At 42.3% G+C, this 19,667-nt stretch overlaps 1 protein-coding gene across 5 annotated transcripts in view; it reads right to left on the bottom strand.

Moving 5' to 3' along the window:
* tln2b (talin 2b) overlaps positions 1-19,667 on the bottom strand; it is a 91,501-nt gene that overhangs the window by 20,971 nt on the left and 50,863 nt on the right. For all 5 annotated transcript variants that reach the window (XM_040025736.1, XM_040025734.1, XM_040025733.1 and 2 more), the window contains 21 exons: positions 19,109-19,292; positions 18,779-18,892; positions 18,255-18,363; positions 17,437-17,645; positions 17,093-17,191; positions 16,272-16,439; positions 15,624-15,918; positions 13,020-13,186; positions 12,223-12,351; positions 6,535-6,648; positions 6,246-6,359; positions 6,022-6,156; positions 5,681-5,809; positions 5,441-5,543; positions 4,506-4,714; positions 3,929-4,048; positions 3,564-3,761; positions 1,942-2,081; positions 1,326-1,419; positions 786-875; positions 548-670 (listed from right to left, as the gene is read on the bottom strand). In XM_040025736.1, coding sequence (XP_039881670.1) covers positions 548-670; positions 786-875; positions 1,326-1,419; positions 1,942-2,081; positions 3,564-3,761; positions 3,929-4,048; positions 4,506-4,714; positions 5,441-5,543; positions 5,681-5,809; positions 6,022-6,156; positions 6,246-6,359; positions 6,535-6,648; positions 12,223-12,351; positions 13,020-13,186; positions 15,624-15,918; positions 16,272-16,439; positions 17,093-17,191; positions 17,437-17,645; positions 18,255-18,363; positions 18,779-18,892; positions 19,109-19,292 — 3,043 coding nt within the window. The remainder of the gene's footprint in view (positions 1-547; positions 671-785; positions 876-1,325; positions 1,420-1,941; positions 2,082-3,563; positions 3,762-3,928; positions 4,049-4,505; positions 4,715-5,440; positions 5,544-5,680; positions 5,810-6,021; positions 6,157-6,245; positions 6,360-6,534; positions 6,649-12,222; positions 12,352-13,019; positions 13,187-15,623; positions 15,919-16,271; positions 16,440-17,092; positions 17,192-17,436; positions 17,646-18,254; positions 18,364-18,778; positions 18,893-19,108; positions 19,293-19,667) is intronic.

Consider the following 19,667-nt stretch of genomic DNA (forward strand, 5'->3'; position numbering starts at 1 on the left):
AAAGCCAGATCTTAAATGATCCCGGCCAAGTGCTCCCAGTTGTACTAATTAACCCCACCTACTAGGAACCTGCAAGACAACACAGAAGGACAACCAGGGGAAAACCCAGCAGTGCAAGGCCAAGGAAGAGATCCGTTACATCATTCATAGCTGTTGATTCACAAGGCTAATACCTCCACTGTTCTTAGACTGGTGCAGATCGATCCAATAGGACATCACACAAAGTTGGTACTAGTCAGCTGGCAGGGTGAAGATTGTTTAATGTCTGTTCTGAGTATGTCAGATATTTGCACCTCTGTTGGGTATCGACTAGAAGGGTTCAGGGCAGCAGTTCATGCGTGAAAGTGATTTCCACCTTGTGAAGATGTCTCAATTTCCTTTTACGCCGTATGTCTTGGGCTATGTCAACCTTAAAAATTGATAGCAATTTGCTTTTTTAAACAAAGTGTGTGTTTAATTCTAGGTATCTAAAAATAAAGAGAAAAAGGGAAGGCGAGCGCAGAAGCAGGGTAAGTCAGAGCGAGTTAGTATGGCGCTGTGATCTCACCTGTCCTGCAGCCTCTGTCAGCCCACACAGAGCTTTGGACGCCAAGCCCACGCTCTCCCCAAAGGCCACCACATCACCTGTCTTACAGTGCTGAGAAATGCCTGCCATTGACTCCCCTAGGACCTGAGGCACATGAAAATGGAGAAAATGTGGACAAATTAGCTCTTCAGCTGCCTACCATGTAAAATATTTGACAGTTAGTGTACATAGTGCACTCGGTTATTTTATACGCCTGTACTTTTGAGTTCTCCATGACGCTCTCGATGCAATCAAAGTAGGAGAGCTCGTTGACGGGCTCACTGGGGTTATCCAGCAGACCTCTGACAGCCTGAATACAGACGGAGACACAACAACTTAAACTACAATATTGCATTTCTACGTTGATATCCTTGGAAATTTATCAGCTACTTAATTCAGACCTGAGGCTAACATTATAATTATAAATTGATCTGTGCAGAGATAAATCATCATAATCAAGGCCTTAAATGAACAATATTAATATCATTTAAAACTATTCATAGTATAATCATCGGTAGGCTTCAGAATGTAAAAATGCTCCTGTTATATTAGTGTTGCTAATGCAGCTACTCTACTATTGTTCTGAATGTATTATCCAGCTATAAAACATGGCTATATAGGAGGAATCTAATGGAAAATAGTGGGAAACCATGAGAAAAAAAATACAAAACTCATGAACTTTATTTAAAAAACATGAAATACAGGCATGCATAGAAACCAGAAAACCTCTGTGTGGTATCCTGTATGTGAGGAAAGCTACCTCCAACTCCCTCAAGGCGTTGTCACACTCCTTTTGTCCTGCTGCTTGCTGTGTACAGAGCGTTATCAGCTGGTTAATACTCTCTGTCACCGCCCTGAAACACACAGGCAGCCACACAGCCTCTTTAGCTCTCACATGTGTCCTCTGCATGCACGCACAGGCTGGCTTCACTCACACATGCTTTTAGCCCCCCTATTCAAGCACGGCACTGCCGGCTTCTCGCTGCGATTGGATAACACAGCTCACAGGAGTGCCGAGATTGTCTCGAGTTTGTGTTCAGCCTTGCTGAGCACAGACAGGCTCAAGCCAAGGCTTCCATCTTCCTAATTAGACAGAGAGAAGTCAGTCAGGCCTAAAGCCCTGCGGGACCAGCTGCTTGGCTTCTCTCCACTAAGGGGAGGATACGTACTCCCCCTAGCAATGCCGAACAGACACGCTGTAGGAGCGGCATACAGATGTAGTAAGAAGCTGTTTTCTATAGCTATCATTACTTGCTACAGATCTTGAGCCAGGATTCACATGATATATACTACTGAGCTGTTCACCTCACTGGCAAATACAACATAGCATTCAGAAAATCTGACACATTTCAGGTACTGCTTGCGTTTTATCGCACCTTGCTGCCACAGCTAGGAGATTCTTAGCATTGGCTGCACCTGGATCCACAGACAGAGACTTGGCAGCCAGTAGCAGCTTACTGGATGCCATGGAGATGTTCTTCAGATTACCGATGACTTGGATCTGGTCATCCTTACTCTGCACATGCAAGGAAGAAGAAAAATTCAGGTGAATTTTGTTTTTGATGGTTTCAAATCTGTATTAAATGTTGTGTTACAATTATTAAACAGTATTGGTTAGAGTGTTCTACTTTACAGTAATGGCTATCCTCTTTTGTCACATAACAGGTATTTTTGAGTCTTTGATTGTCAAATTTATGTAATGTTTGTTTTTTTAGTCAAATTAATATTGTGTGTATAAGTGACAATTATCGATTAATAATTTGTATGCAATATTATTGTGTTCCAAGTTTATTATATCAAAAAGCCTAACTCTAATTTTTGTTGTCACGGCTAAAAACTGCTGTTCTGATTAAAGAAGTAATGCACTTAGTTATATGAGCCTTTGTGGGTTTGACTTTAGTCTCATAAATTCCCCACAAAATTGAATTTTCTCCTGAAACTCAAAGTATTCTTGTTCCAAGACATTTAGGCTATTTCATGTGGGAAAGATTTCCAACAACGGTGCGCGCGCCTCCTTTCACAGAACAGCACAAACCGGCTCTAACCAGAATAAAAGAGAAGCAGGAGCCTCCGGTGTAGAAAAGAACAAGGGGACAAGTTAATCAGAGTCTCTAGACTTTGAAACCGACACCTCATGGGTCCTCAACTGGCAGCTTCATTAAACGGTACCCACAAAAATCTATTTCAGCGCCAAAAGTGAAGAGGTGATTCCAAGATGCTGGCCTTGAAGGCATGGTTACAAAGAAAAAGCTTATATCTGAGACTATACACTAAAATGAGCCATTTGTGGCAGAAAAACACAAACGTTATCAGGGGAATCTGAAAAAAAAAAAAAAGTCGTGGACAAACAAAATAAACATCTGAGGTGTTTAGTTCCATGCAGACATGTTGAAGAAATGCGATAGCTGTTGTAAAGTAAGGGATTAGTACAGGTTAAAAACAGTCTTGAACAAGAAAGGTAGTCCCTTTACTTTTCATATGTAGTGGACACCACTTCATTGGAGCTAATTTGCTCCTATAAAAGGTAAAGAACGAACTCAACATGTAACCCCAAATTATGCAACATACCTAGTTCGCCTTTATTCTGTTTACCATGGAGAGTGAGCAATCAGTTTGATAGTATTCTACTTAGACAGGAGTCAGGACCTACAAACCAGTCCAAGCTGTGGGAGTATCTTCAGGACACATGAGATAAAATTCCCATGTGTACTAGTGTACATCCTCTTCAGTGTCTGATATTTAGAATTTTGAATGAATGAGCAAAATATTCAGAACAAGAACATCACACAAAGCATCTGAATACTTTAGAGCTCTTTGGAGGAATTAGCGTGACTAACTGAATGCAATAGCTTTTGGTTAGTAAAGTAATGCAAAGATGCACTCTGCATTTGAAGCTTTTGAGTTTACCTGATAAAAGCTTTAAATGAACTGCTGGCACTGGATCACTATTAAACTGTGTCACTGGAGCGTGAAGTCTTTGTATGGTCATGAAACCTACCTGGGTGTGTCCTGCCATCTCAATGCCAGCATCCAGGAACTCATCAAAGTCTTGGCTAAACTTCCCTGAGGCTGCAGCCAGCTGGCTGCTTCTTCCACGAGAGGAGTGGACGACCTCGCCTGCGGAGTGGTTGAGTTCAGCTGCTGTGTGGTTCAGATCAGACTGGGCCTCTTGGAATGTCTTACTGCAGGGAGGGAGCTTCAAAGACAAGACATGCACATTAGGCCACACTTTGGAATATTAAAACTGCAGGCAAAAGGAAATATTCTGTTTGGGGATAAAGGGTCGATATATAAATACTCTCATGTCATTATGCAAACATAAAAGGCAAGAAATCCCTAAGAAAAAGCTTAAGCAACACTCACAAAGTCCACTAGTAGCTTCTTGCTGGCCTCGCCTATGCTCCTGAGGGCCATGTCAACATCCTTCTGGCCTGGCAGGCAATTCACACAATTATTAAGGGAGTGCGAAACAGCTTTGGCCACCTGCAACACAGTACAACATCTGTCAATGGTCCGTCATTAGTCATTCTAAAAATGTGCTACACAACAAAGCCCCAGAGCAAAGCTATATGTGGAGAAATATCTCAAATGCAAATTGGGCTCACAGCAGTGCACAATAATCCGTGTCACTAATTTATGCTGCTGTCACAGATATATGCCAAACAATATGTTTATCCCCTGAAGGGCTGCAGGAGAATGAACAGTTTTACTCCAGCAAAACCTCTCCTGAGAGAGGGAAACCAGCCGAGAAATGCATAGCAGACAGGAAAAAAAAGAGCAACACTTAGTAGAGGGGACGACTGTAATGGGAAAATCTTTACAAATCAGTAGATGAGGGAGACAGGGGCCATCAGTGCTCCTCAATCAATCAGTCTATCAGATCTATCTATCTATCTATCTATCTATCTATCTATCTATATGCTAATAAGTGGTATGCTACCTGTGCCAGTCTCTGCTGACTCTCAGCATCACCAGGATGAACCAGGGCCTGATGTGCTTCATGGATGAGCATGGCTGAGCCCTCCATCACACACTGGGCTGAGTCCAGCATGGCAGCTGCAGCCTGAGGCTCCTTGGTGCTGGCTGCCACACCTCGAGCGGCTTGAGCTAATGTCCTCAGAGCCTGTGCTGTTTCCCTAGCAGCAACACCTGTGAAAAATGAGTGACGATTTAGCAAATACATTAATTCCAGTGTCGCATTTCAGCAGCCGTGTTTAAGCAGTACTAACTGAGAGCTATGTGTATTTCTTGTCTTTACTAAAACTGTAATGACATTGTGCAAGTCAACAAGCAGGATTTAGCAGCACCACACTGTGAAAAAAAGAAAAAAATCATTATACTCAAATACCATCATTGTTTAAATAAATCACTTAATATGATAAATAAAGCCTCACACTGGAGGTCCCCTCAACTTATTACACATAGAACCGGGAAAAAAAAGAAAAGGCTGCAAATTGCATCAAATTGCATTAACCAGCAGAGTGGAGCCATTTGCTGATGGAATGTTAAATCCAGTGAAAAAAAAAGATTAATGAGTAGAGAGCAGCACCCTGGGCCACAGCATGAAATACTGCCTCGGAGCACTCATTGTTATAAATGTTATTCTTTATCCGTCTTCATCTCAATTCCACTGAGATCCCTGTTTGAGCCAAAACTGACGGCAAAGCAGTGAAGCCATGTTGGATTCCCGGGGTTCGGTTCAAGGCGGTAATGACAGCACAAATAAAATAACATCTTTAGCTTGGTTTATCCTCAAGACTGACACTCGGCACAATTTTGAGAATTCCTTTTAAATAAAAGTCACAGGCAGTATTCCATATGTATCTAAATGGCTGCTCAAACTTCTCAGCCCCACTCGTGTATAAAATACACTACCTGTGTAATGTTCATTGCCTTGTGCAGCGCATGTCAGCAACTGGGCCATGGAAGAACCCACAGTCTTAGACGTACTTCCCAAATCCTGAGCGCATTTTTCCAGCTGTATAAGCGACAGAACACATAAATAACTCATTTGCCTCATGGCTAAGATTTCTTTAGCATTTTGGTATCTCTACACAGCAGCTATCTCTAGCCTAATGTTTCCTTGAGAAACTGTAATTGTTTCTATTTACTGACCGTTTCTCCAGGAAGTGGTTTGAGTTGGCCATCGATGACAGACATCTTGGCATCCTGAAGTTCACTCTTGAGTGTCTGTACAGTTTTGAGGGCTAAGTCAATCTCCAGAGGGCCACAAGCTTCATGTGCCTTTAAAAAAAAAAAAAAAAAAAAGTAAAAAAAAACCCCACAGACATAGCTGTTACTTAAACACAAACCATACGCAGCAGACAAGATGCAATCCTGCATGTAAATGTGTGATGTGAGATCACAGAATTAGACTCTAATTGGACAGTGAATCTTTTCACTGATGGCCCTGCATCAGTGAAAAGAATCATGCTCACGGCGTTATGTAAGGATACCTTCTGCGTGGCAGTCCGGAGCTCCGCCAGGCAGGTAGCTAAATTCTTGGCACACTGGCCCAGTTGCATAGCAGCAGCTTGTTCGGCCACTGTTGGAACTGCTGACTTTGCAGACGCCACCATCTTACTCCCAGGCTGAGAGACAGTAATAGAAACACATCAAGAAATGAGATTCCTTTGATAGAGGGTTACAGTCACTCACTGTGTCAAGGTGAAATACAAACCTGTAAGAAGCTCTGGCTGGCCATGATGAGGGCGAGTTGGGGGCCCAGCTCCTCAGGCTGGGCTTGGCTGCTCCTCATTCCCTGCACCAACTGGGGAATACTATCTGCTACCATCTGAAATTAAACACCACATAATGTTTGCTTCATATGCCACACCATCATGACTTACTGAGAAAGGTGCTAACAAGGCTCCCAAACAAGACACTCCCTGTGACAACATGTATTATATGTAAATACAGGCTATAACATTAGTACAAAAGAGCACATCACAAAGATTACAGGATCATACCTTGCAGCTGTGAACTAACTGTTGGTGTGAGGCTGTATTTTTGTTGGAAGCAGCTGCGTTTTGGGCAGCTGCGATGGTCTGTGTAGCAGCAGCCGCTGCCTGCTTAGCAGCGATCTGTTCAGAAGACACAAATGGAGAAAATGTAAGTAAGAGAGTGCTGCTTGGCTAAGAGGAATGTTCACTTTTGCTCTGCGCAGTATTATGCTGTCATGTTCTGTACTCCAACAGAGTTCTAATCAGACTAAAAGGGGTCACAACCAAAAGGTTTTGGAAGAAGAGGGAAATGGATGGAACTATGCTGCTCGGTCATGATTTCATGAAGTGATCAGTACTGCCTTCGCTTGGGCACATTTCCAGAACTAAAGCTAAAAATAGCCTGGCTTACATTAATTCATAGACACAAGACAGGGTTTGAAGCAATGACGGGACTGAAAACAAAGCTGTTAAATGGGTGAGGAGATACTGATGGAAAGATATACGTAACACATGGTATCGTTATATAGAGAAATTAAGGTTGAATTCTGTGTGGGATTTACACAGAGGTGCAAATACTTCACGTAACCCTAAAGAAAGAAAGAAAGAAAGAAAGAAAGAGAGAGAGAGAGAGAGAGAGCAATGATACACAAAATTCACGGTTCGGTTCTTTGGTGTCACGGTTCGATATTTTTTCGATACAAAAAAAATGTTCATGCCTTTTTAATTTGTCATTTATTAAAGTTATAAATATATATTTTAACTCAAAAGTACAGTTTTTAAATTTAATGTTGCTGAAACAAAAGTAATTAAAAAAAAAATATCTCAGGGCTCTCAAAATTCGGGCAGGGACTCTTCAGTTTTTGGTAGCTCAAAATAAATGTAAGTAGCCCGAATAAAAAAGAGAGCAATTTTTTGATTGATGTTTTGTTTCCTGTTTTGTTTCCTTTACAATATTATACATTAAAGTATAATATTGTAAAGGAAACAAAACATTAATCAAAAAATTGTTGAAAAACAAATTACAACATTGTATAAAAATTACAATCATCAACTCAAATACTTGGTTCTAATTGAACAGAAATTTCTATGAACTTGTAAGAACTGTGCAGGACATGAATCAGTCTGTGTCAGATCCTGAATTTGAAATTTCCACTGAAGTCACGGGTCAGAGGCAAGTGGAACCAAGATCTAGGCCATTTGCTTTTTGAAGTTTGCAAAGACTGCTAAATTTTGCCAGTGGTAGTTCACTCTTTGCAACATAGTGCGCTGTTCTAAACAGATTTTTCAGGTTTATTTTTAGTATGTTATTTGCAATTGGTGTTTGTTCTGGGAAAGATATTGCAGACTGAGCAATAATGCATTTCTTGCATTTCTCATGGGTTCTAATGGGGCCTTTCTTAAAATGACTGGTCTCAGTAACAAAGGCGCTTGTCGACTTAGAAATCGAGAGAAAACCAACAACACACCCGGCAGAACATTATGTTATTTACACGGGTGCACATAAGTGGTCCGCATGTGCGTATTCGCTGTCAAAATAAAAGACGCGCACCAGATAAGAAGTTGCAACGCGCGTTTGCGTCCATATAAAAAGCACTGTTTTAGTCCGCTAGAGTGGGATTTTCACGGCACATTCCGCACCACATCTCTGTGCGTTCATCATTTGTTTGAAGCCAGCTCACCTCCTGCAACCACTTTTCCGAGAATACGTGCTTCTTTTGTGGTTCGGACTCCTTCTGACATTTCTTTGGAGGTGGAGGAACACCAAAGTAATTGCTTAAAGGAGCTTCTTCGACATCTTTAAGAGTTTTAAACAAATGTCTGTCCTCCTCCAGAAAATCTTATGTATGCAAACACGCGTTGCAACTTGTTATCTTGTGCGCGTTTTTTATTTTGACAGCGAATGCGCACCTGCGGACCACTTATGTGCAGCCCTGGTTATATAGCTCATCATATTGCAGCCACAGAAATTCTTTTGTCCATGAAACCATAAAGCTGCACTTTCTTTTTGCCTTATAGTCTGATTTGTCATAACTTTTCCGTTTTGTGGTAAGCTTTTCTTTGGCTGTCACTTCTTCACCCTGACCTGTCTTATTTGGCTCAGCAGAACTAAAATATATACCCTGCTGCTTTTACACACACACACACACATAACGGTCAGCGATTCTCTGCGCGATCAACCTCTCATATGTTTAAGCTTGCTGCGGGAGATTTCACTTGTCATGTTTGCATAGTAAGCTAACGATTGATAAGACGATGTCAGAGGAATTGGTGCGCGAATTATCATCACTCACCAGTCAGTGCTGTCGCTCTCTATACACAGTTCGCGCGATTGCAAAGTGAAAGCAAAAAACAAGCGCAAATTCAAACGCGATTTCAATATGTCACATATTGACAGTGGCTCACCGATGCCAATGACATAATTACCCAGCTACAATTCCGAAAGAATGCAAAATCGCTAGCCCCGGGACGTCGGGCTAGCGATTTTGCAAGCCCTGTATCTGATTGAGGAATCACTCATCTTTGGAAAAGAGAGTTTATTACAGAGAAATGGCTCTTTCCAAAATAAAAGCTATACTATACGCTTCTTCTGGGCTATATTCTCAGCAGCATATTGTAGCGGGTCAGGGCTGTTCGGGGTTCTGTTTGTACAGTTATGTTTTGTTTATGTTGCCATAGTGACGGGTGACGCCCTCTCGCTGCGACAGTGTGTCCTTCCGGGGTCAGAGGGCGCCCTGTGTGTTGTTGTTGTTGTTGTTGCTGTGCGGTTGCCGTGCTGAGCAGTTAGCTAGCGACAGTGTTCTTCTGCAGATGTCAATAAACGGCTGTGCTCCCTGGCTAGCTCACGGGAAGCAAGACCAAACGACACCTCCGTCTCCTCTTTGTCTGAGCTCGCCACATTGGTGTCAGAAGTGGGATGATGGTGGCATCCCATGTTCTGACCCGAGTGACTTTTCCCCCGCCGGTCGTGACCGGCCGGTGCGCCAAAAGAAGGCACCTGGACATTTGCAAAGTGAAAGCAAAAAACATGCGCAAATTCAAACGCGATTTCAATATGTCACATATTGACAGTGGCTCACCGATGCCAATGACATAATTACCCAGCTCTAATTCCGAAAGAATGCAAAAGCATTGACATATATTTTTCCTTCCCACAATAGCCCGACAGGCAGGGCAGAGATAGATTTTGGTAGCCCGACTGGAAAAATCGCTAGCCCCGGGCGTCGTGCTAGCGATTTTGCAAGCCCTGTATCTGATTGAGGAATCACTCATCTTTGGAAAAGAGAGTTTATTACAGAGAAATGGCTCTTTCCAAAATAAAAGCTATACTATACGCTTCTTCTGGGCTATATTCTCAGCAGCATATTGTAGCGGGTCAGGGCTGTTCGGGGTTCTGTTTGTACAGTTATGTTTTGTTTATGTTGCCATAGTGACGGGTGACGCCCTCTCGCTGCGACAGTGTGTCCTTCCGGGGTCAGAGGGCGCCCTGTGTGTTGTTGTTGTTGTTGCTGTGCGGTTGCCGTGCTGAGCAGTTAGCTAGCGACAGTGTTCTTCTGCAGATGTCAATAAACGGCTGTGCTCCCTGGCTAGCTCACGGGAAGCAAGACCAAACGACACCTCCGTCTCCTCCTTGTCTGAGCTCACCACATTGGTGTCAGAAGTGGGATGATGGTGGCACCCCATGTTCTGACTTTTCTCCCGCCGGTCGTGACCGGCCGGTGCGCCAAAAGAAGGCACCTGGACATTTGCAGGACTTTGTGTGGGGCAATGGGGTCGTCGGGGACGACTGACCCCTTAGGTGGGGGCTATGTAGCGGGTCAGGGCTGTTCGGGGTTCTGTTTGTACAGTTACGTTTTGTTTATGTTGCCATAGTGACGGGTGACGCCCTCTCGCTGCGACGGTGTGTCCTTCCGGGGTCAGAGGGCGCTCTGTGTGTTGTTGTTGCTGTGCGGTTGCCGCGCTGAGCAGTTAGCTAGCGGCAGTGTTCTTCTGTAGATGTCAATAAACGGCTGTGCTCCCTGGCTAGCTCACGGGAAGCAAGACCAAACGACACCTCCGTCTCCTCCTTGTCTGAGCTCGCCACAATATTAAACATATCAGGTCCCCATAAGGAGAATCATGTGCTAACGGCTGTCTAAATGACTCGGGTAAAGTTTGTAGCATGCATGCTTGTTGTTTTTGTCTGCTTCTACTTGTCTTTGCACTAGGATGATGTCGGCGTAAATGTGCAGTCATATTCGTTGTGTTCCCACTAGTGCTGTCAGCGTTAATCTCGTTGAAATGACGTCAACGCCACAACACGGCAAATCTCCGTTAACGAGCTACCCCTGATTGACCCATGCATGGGGCTAGACGGCCAACACGTTAACGAGCTAACTGCGCTAACACACTAGTTCCCACCCATGTAATTGAGCATTGCGTGGCACATCCAACATACTGTTTTACTTTAGTCCATGACGCGCTTACCTTCAGGGTCATACGTCACATGAAAACCAAAATAATTCCAAACGCCAGATCTGAATAAGGGTGGGGGAGGTTCAATTTGCCATGTTGCAAGGAGAGCTTAACTTCTGTCTGCTAGCTTGCCCTGTGCTCTTCCTTCTGACAATGCTGTCTGTGTTGAACGCTCAGTGGATCTGCGCTCGACAGTGCAGCCTAGGCGGAGTAGTCGAACGCAGATTCACTGAGCGCTCAACACAGACAGCATCATCAGAAGGAAAGTTGATAAAATAAATTACAAATTTTGTATTGTTCAATACATATGCGTACCGAACCGAAAGCACTGTATCGAACGGTTCAATATCGATACGAGTATCATTGCACCCCTAATAGATAGATAGATAGATCGATCAAGTGCCCTTGTTTTTCTTTTGCAATTTTAAAGAATGTGATCAGTATACAAAAGAAAATTTAATGGCTTCTTCCTTTGAACTTAACCCACTCAATCAAGTTTCATGAAATTCGGCTTGGTAGCTTTTGCATAATCTTGCAGAGAAACAGACAAACAAACCCCACCTATTACACTGCCACTTCAGCTTGTGGCTTGTCAGTGGAATACATAAAGTGATATGCTCATCATGCTGTCTGTATAAAACTGGATAAATTAAGGGGTCGTAAGGGTCATAGTGTCATCTGTTACATTTGTCACATGCACTTGGATATGCTCAACATTCTGGTCTTCCCCAGTTTACATGCTGTCTCGATAGAGGATGCTATTACCATCATTAGTGTGAACATCTGATGCAAGAAGGATGACTGAGATGCTGCATGTCTGATAGTAGGCTTATTCTAGCCCTCAGTAATGCATAGTTTATGTGCCTAGAAAACTGAACACTACACTGTGTGTTCTTGTGCAGAGAGCGGGAAGTCATTAGAGGCAAACTGATACCAAGGGCTAAATACAGATCTTTACACTTAGGTGGCTCATTCACAGCACTAATGGGGCTTATAGCACAGTGCTATAGGAAAGAGAAATAATACAAATATAATAAATTGCCCAGCAGTTGTTTCTACATGGTTATTTTCATCCTTTTTTTCAGTGTTTTCTTTCTCCTTTTATTTTTACACCATCTTTCTTTTGCAGGTATTATACAATAACAGAAAGAGATGTTTGGGTCACACCTTTGTCAGTAAGGTGAAACAAGAAGAAGATTTATGTTTTGATCAAGGTCAGACAACAGAAAAAATGATGACACATTGAGTCCTTTAACTCACCTCCAGCCTGTTGACTATTTTTTTCTTTATTGCGTTCTGAGCCGCCGCGTTAGTGGCGACACGTAGCCCTTCAGCTGCCTCTCTGAGTCTCTGTTGCTGGTCTTCATTGTCCGGGTAGGCGGCTGCCCCCTGGGGGACGCATTAACACACATTCATGTACACGTGCAGATGTGCACACGCGGACACACACTCCCTCACACATACTGTACTGCACATACAGAATCTAACAACAGCAATCAGATCTCAGCAATAAAAGTTTAAACAACTCTGGTTATGCAAGTTGTGCAATAGATGGAAAGAGTCATTTAGATCTGTCTGCTTTTTGACAGTTTCCAAGGAAACCGTCAGTGCCAGATCCTCACTTCCTCTTTGATAATGGCAGTGACGTGGTGATTAATGTGTCACAGATCAAAAACATCTAACGAGCCATAAGCAGCGTTTCACATGCCTGCGTATTTCACACTGATAATATCCTGCTCAGCAGTGCCAGGGGCTCATTAAGAGCCACTGATGCAGCAGCCTTTTTATTTTGGATGTGAAATGATGCTAGTAGATAGTGCATACAGTAATGCCAACACTTGTTTTCTATCAAAGGGAAGATATTCAGTTCAATTCCTTTAAAACTGTTCTAGATGTAACAACAACAAAATAAAATGCACTGCATCAAGAGCTAGGTTAAATTTTGTAGAATATAATAAGGTACAATAAAGTAATGTAATAATGACTAAAAACAGTTAGCTTGTCTGGTATTATGTTAACCACACTGCATTGTGAGGTTAAGCCTGATGCTTTCCTACCTTAGCAGCCTCCACCATCCGAGCTGTGGCATCAGCCAAGAGCTTGGCTGCAGCAAGCAATTTTTTGGAGTTGTCAACATCAACTTCTGCCTCTGCATCTGATCTCATGGCATTGACCAAGTCAGAGGTAGCTTGGGCTAAAACTCTGGCCTGACGGACCATCTCACCTGTTCACACGCAAACACCAAGTTAGTGCCCCGTATAAACATCAAAATGATCTATTACAACTGTTACAACTGAAATTCAGCTGATTTGGGCTTTTGTTCATTTACATTTTTCTTTTGTCTTTTCAGTGACGACATCTATGCTAATGAAGACAGAATCATTAGCACCTCCACAAAAATGTCATTTTTATTAGAAAGCCAGTGATTTTTAACACTCTTTTTCCAAACAGCCTAGTTTTAGTTTTGATACTTATATTACTTTAAAACAAAATGACAAAAAAACAAAACAAAAAACTAAAGCTGGCAGGGTCAAGGGTCAGGGTCATTAGCCTGCTAAAGCTAATAGTCAATTGTGTATCATTTTGCTGGACAATAACCTGCAGTCCTTTGTTGTAGTTTTCAACAAGCCTCACACACATCTCCTAATCAACCCCAGCCCATTGTTCTTTGGCGAATGTCTGAGTCTCTGATGGTCTTCTGGCATGGACCGTGGTCTTCAGTTCAACCCACAGATTTTTAATCAGATTCAAGTCAGGGCTTTGAGCAAACCAGTCAAAACCTTCTTTCAAAATCTTTGTATATCTTTCTTTCTTCGTGATTCCTTCCACCTTGACAAGATTCTCAGTTACAGATGCACTGACGCATCCCCACAGCATAATACTCCCACCACCGTGTTTCAACAGTGAAGATGGTATTTTTTTTTTTTATTGTACACCACTCCCTTCTTTCTCCACACATCTCTGTGTCCAAAGAGCTCTAATTGAATCTTATCTGACCAAAAGAGATGCTTCCAGTATACATAATCATTCTCCAGGTTGTCCTTAGGATTCTTCAGTCAGGCTTGAAGGTATCTCATGTGCAGAAATTGAGTTGTTCTTGGTGTGAAACCTCACCCTCCATTCCTGTGCAGGATAGTGATTGTGTTCTCTGAGACTCCACTTCCTGACATATCTAAATCATTCACTAGTGTGTTGGCAGTTATTGTTGGGTCTCTAGACACGTCTCTCACTAGTTTGCTTTTCAGAGTCCTTGAAATCTTCCACATCCTTCCTCTGATCTGTACTTTGTGGCTTTGTTTGAATTTTTGACAATTTCTTGATGACTCTTTAACACAAACACCATAAAATAACTTGATTGTACAAGCTTCGAGCATTACAGAGTTAAAGCAAATCTTTGCACAGCAGTTGTTTGTGCTATGGCTCAATAAAAAGATCAGTTTTTCAGTGGGTTATTAATATTTCACCCTGGTCATATTTATTTATTCTGATATGATCCACCAGTTATTGTGTGCAAACAGAATTAATTTATGCTTTCTAAATTAAAACTTTCTTGCTGTGTTAAAAAGCCACTCTGGAAATTTTGACAAAAACTTTAAATTTTGGAGACTAATAACGTAATTCTCAACTGTACATCTGTATCAGCCTTGACAGCCAGCATATTTTTTAAAAGGTTTTGGAAATATTGCCTCCTATGAAAATGTAGACAAAACGCTTGTGAGGCCACTAAAAGGATTTCTAACACTTTGACTATAAGAGCGCCTCATTAATACATACAGATCTTCATTAAAGGCATAATTGATGTGATTGGACGATGACTGTTACTGGTAAGTTCGGCTCTCATTACCAGCTTACATATGAGACTGTAGAGGTAAAACAATTTTTATGTAAATTTGAAAAATCATACTACTTAAACTTACACGACCAGAGCTATTACAGCTGTAAGTATTTCAGTGTTCGACAAATTAGCACAGTATATTAATTCATCCTAACAGGCAAACCTAGTGCATCAGTAAGAAATTTCTGTAGTTGTGCAGGTTCACACAAATCTTCATCTTCATCTACTCTCATAGCTAGGTTTCTAGTGAGTCATCCCTGTTCCCACAAATAAAACAATCTTTTGATATATGTTGCATCTCCACACACACCTGCTACAAAGAGCTGTGTTTCCCCACTCACCCACCTCCGGCTCAAAAATAGCTCACCCAGAGAAGACTATGAAATACATTTATATGCATTACAGCCTACATGCTAATTTCTTGGGATTCAACCAACACACTCTGTTGACAATCAACTCAACAAAGAGATTAAATGAGAAAAGCGTAGCAGTGCCTCAGCATTTAAACATTTGTTCTCTCAAAAAATCCCCAGGTCATGTGTTTCCTGTTAAATTTCAAAGTCTTCCTGATGCTGATTGGGACCAGATTGAGTACTCTGTAGTGGTTTTGGATGACATGTTTCCCATAACCCCTTGAGAATCGACTGTGTTTGAAAATTCTTCGGCCTCATGGTTCAAGCCATTACGAACAGTGTCAGCTTTCAAAACAGGTCGAGGACTTTTAAGATCACTTAACATACACATAAACACAAATATACCTTCAGCACCTCTGTGATAAAGTCAAAACACATTAAAACAATTCAAATAAACACAGGTATTCACTCACCAGCATCACCCATGGAAGTGAAAATGTTTTCGGTCACGTTCATAATCGTATCCGTGGCCTGGTCATAACGTCCAATAGGCTCGCCGCAGCTGGCATAGTGGCGGACGTGCTGCAGGAGGTCGCTGAGAGCCTGGCTCACCACACCAGCTGCTGCCCCAACTTGCTTCAGCAGCTCACCGTCGTCGCTGGCCGAGCGGCAAGCTTTGACGCAGGTTTCCACGGAACGGTCCACCAACTTCCCGGCCTCGACAAGCTGCTCCTGACACACTGGGGAGCTGATGGTTGGGCTCACCACCTGCACCACACACAGATGTTGGCAGAAATAGTCAAAGGAAACAAAATAGAGAAAATTTGAAGACACAAACTGTATCTACAATTAATCTTACCTCATCTAACCAAATGCAACAAGTGAGGTTTTAAAATAAAACATATTGCTACATATATACGGAATACATTTCTTTAGTTGCTATTTAAAGAATTCAACAAATACAATGATGACCTGCTTCAATTGGATAAAACATTAGTATTACATATTTTTTAAATATGTCATATATGTCCCATTTTTTTTTTTTTTTTGGATCATTTTCTGGTTAATAGTTTGTCCTTTACCTACTGGGCTGCTGAGACGAACAAGTTTTACATCAGTACCTTAGTGCAGGCGACCAGCTGTGAGGTGGACAGGGCACACTGAGTGGCAGCTGCAATCACCCGGTTCTGCAATATGGTGTCTTCGGCCACCTGGGCCACGTTCTTGGCCTTCAGGACTAACATAGCAGCTGCATTGGCCACTGCTTTTGCCAGATTCATCAGGGTGTCCTGCAACATATTAATCAATGTCCTTCACTGAAACACAGCGCAGCTGCAAACATGTGACTGATGGGATCAGAAAAGTAAATGTTTTCATATTTTTTCAATCGATATAGAGTGATTACTGCACAGCTAATGCATGTGGAACAAGTGTAGCACATAACAGAAAGAGATAAATGGTTAAGAATTTTAGGCAGCACATCTGTGCTACTATGTATAGCAAATGGAATACCAACTATGTTAATGTAACAGAAGAACACTGTCTCAAGGTCAATGAGAACAAGACCGTGGATGATTTATGAGCCCTCTTCTCCAGGCATTAACACTAAAGAGAGTGGTATAAAAGCTGCGAGAGGACATCTAAACTAAGGTGTATATGGCATGTAAATGAATTTCAGAGTAAAAGAATAAATTAGGCAGCTAGAGAAGGCTACTGAAATGGTTCTGTTAGTGGAGGTCTGGAACAATGCATTGCCACTTTACTACTAAAAGCTCTCCTTCTGACACTTTGTTTCAAATCCACATAAAGTGAGGGTCTAATAATAAAGTCTGAGGTGATTACATAAGTTTGTATTGACATTTTTAAAGCGAGTTCAGAAAATGTGTGTGCCTTCCTGTTTGGCCAGCAGTGTCATAGAAACAGTGAGGGGGTGGCGTCCAACCTGGAACTTCTCATCAGTCTCGCCCTCCCCCATGTGACGGAGCAGGTCCCCGCTGGCTTGTCCAATGCTTCCTGCTGCCGTCAGCACCGTCTGCCTGGGCTGTATGGGAATGACATCATCACATTCATTACACAGGCTTGGCTTGCTCTCACAGAGGCTCCCATGAATTATCCAAACAGAATTTAGGATCAAAAAAATCATCCCCGTAAAACCTTCTGTAATACATCTTTGCTGGGACACAGATAAAAAGAAATGCAGTTCAAAACTGTGTGTGCCTTTGTGACTACTGCGATTAGAGATAAAGATGAGGTCCAAATCACTACAATAATCAGCAGGTGCCTCACCTCTGCGGCTGCGGGCTCAACAGATCTGAGCAGATCTGACACAGCTCCTGCCAGCATCCTGGCAGCACCCATGAGCTTGTGTCCACTGCCCACCTCATCGTCCATTAATGCCGCAAGCAACTTAACACCCTTGGACATTTCCGTCAGGTTGGAGGAGATGGTGGTGATGGCGCAGCCCACTGCTGTGTAGTCAGTTTCTGTCGGCTCACCTGCAGAGGATGGATAGCCATCATTACAAGCTAATCGGGTTACATCTCTGCTGTGCATCTTAATATGTTATGCTGTTGCCACCTTAATTTTGCTAAGCCACGGAGAAGCTTGTGTTTCACATGCTGCAACAAGCACATCAGTGCCAGTGCTGTAGCTTGAACCCATTTGAAATGGAAGATGAGCACGCTGACAAAAACGCTTTGTATTAGACAGAGAAGCTAGCATACGTGCAACCAAACAGATGGCAAGGTAAGATTAAAACCAAGCAAAAGGCTGGCTGGAACCTGACTGGCATTGCGCCAAAAATCATGAGGCGCTGAAAGAGACACTGGCAGTAAACTCAGCTTCAGGACAACAAGTTCAAGATTTATGAATCATAGAAATATTTATGAGGCAAAATTGAGACATACATTTTAGTTTTAATACCATCTCAGTAACGCCGACTTGGAAAACATATTGATTTACACCATTTGCACTATGCCCAGTGCAGACTTCAGAAACCAAAGCTCATATATAGAAATTAATAAAACCAGAAAATAATAACATATGCCATCCCTTTATTTTCTTTTTTTTTTTTTTAGTTATTTAGCATTCTCCCGGGCACTCACCTGCAGTGAGATTGACCACAGATGCTGTTCCAGCAGTGATGGCATCAACCTGAGAGTGGATTTCATGTTTGGATTCATCCACTTTGTTCTGAACCCAAACCCTGGATGCCTTTTGGTGGAGGAAAATGAGAGCTATTGGCATTCATCGTAGTGTGTGATTTTCAGCTCATATCAGCTTTCTTTCACAGGATTAAAGGACTAGGCTAGTACAACACCTATGGCTTTGGAAACACTCAAGCATTAAATACAGCCTCCACATTTACAGTCAGTCCTACATCCTAATTATATTTGAGATATTTGATGGACTTTGATGTGATTAGAATGCTTGATTCTTTTTAAGCCATCTTTGCTTTGCAAATCCAGAGGCTGTAATATCAGAAAGCACACAATCTCGAGTGTTAGAAAAGCACAACTCAAGGGATTGCTAGGATTGTGGGAATGTGGTAGAGTGCACCATCTATGCATGGTGCAACTGTTCTGAAATATTTTCCACAACTGAAGTAACTGGTTGTAATATGGCTCACCAAGTCATGGCCCAGTGGAGGCAGATTATCGACATGTCCCAGGTCAGCCTGGGCCTGCTGCACAGCCTGCATACTGCTGTTGATGGTCCCCATCAGGGCCTGCTGGGCTAGACTCTGACAGCAACAAACAACACAGACACAGTGTTTGCAAATGGCCTAACAAAAGGAGTCTGATTGCAAGATTGTGAAACTTTCTTGATCAGATTTCTTTAGGTCGCACATTTTTTCCTAAATGGCCCACAGGTTGGAAGCTACAGTTTCAGTTACCATCTGAATCAAAGCAAAAAAGAAAAGAAAAAAAGACCAGCATGTTTGTCAGCGCTTACTCACCAGTGGAGGCATGTGTCCTCTGTGCATTTGCCCTGTGGTGATTTGCTGCTGAGCAGAGGGCATAGTACCCATATTGAAAGTGTCAGGCCCACCAATAGACCCAGACCGAATTATACCTGGAAGGGCTACCGAGCCGTGCTCCACACGGCCTACCCGATTGAACTGCTGCTGCAAAATTGTGGACCTTATTAAAAAATAAAAAGAAATAGAAAGCAGTAAGAAGAATTTTATAATTAATCACACCAAAACATTAACTTCATGTATTGTAAATAGACCGCATATTTGTAACATTTTTCAGTCTAATTGACCACTCAATGTACTTCATACTAGAAGCCACATTCACCCATTCACCTACATTAGGAGCACTGAGGTTTGGATCAAAACACCGACCATATGATTAGTGGCCAACCCACTCTGTTTCCTAAGCCACAGCTGTTCCCTATGCACATTATATGCTTGTACATGCTGTTGTGGTCAGAAGGTTACTTACACTCATCATGGGCATGAATGTCATAGTAACTTTGGCCTTCAAATGGTTTCTTTGAAATGTCTTTTGTGA

The sequence above is a fragment of the Simochromis diagramma genome, unplaced genomic scaffold (assembly GCF_900408965.1).
Source record: "Simochromis diagramma unplaced genomic scaffold, fSimDia1.1 OVJJ01000293.1, whole genome shotgun sequence".
Lineage (NCBI taxonomy): Eukaryota > Metazoa > Chordata > Actinopteri > Cichliformes > Cichlidae > Simochromis > Simochromis diagramma.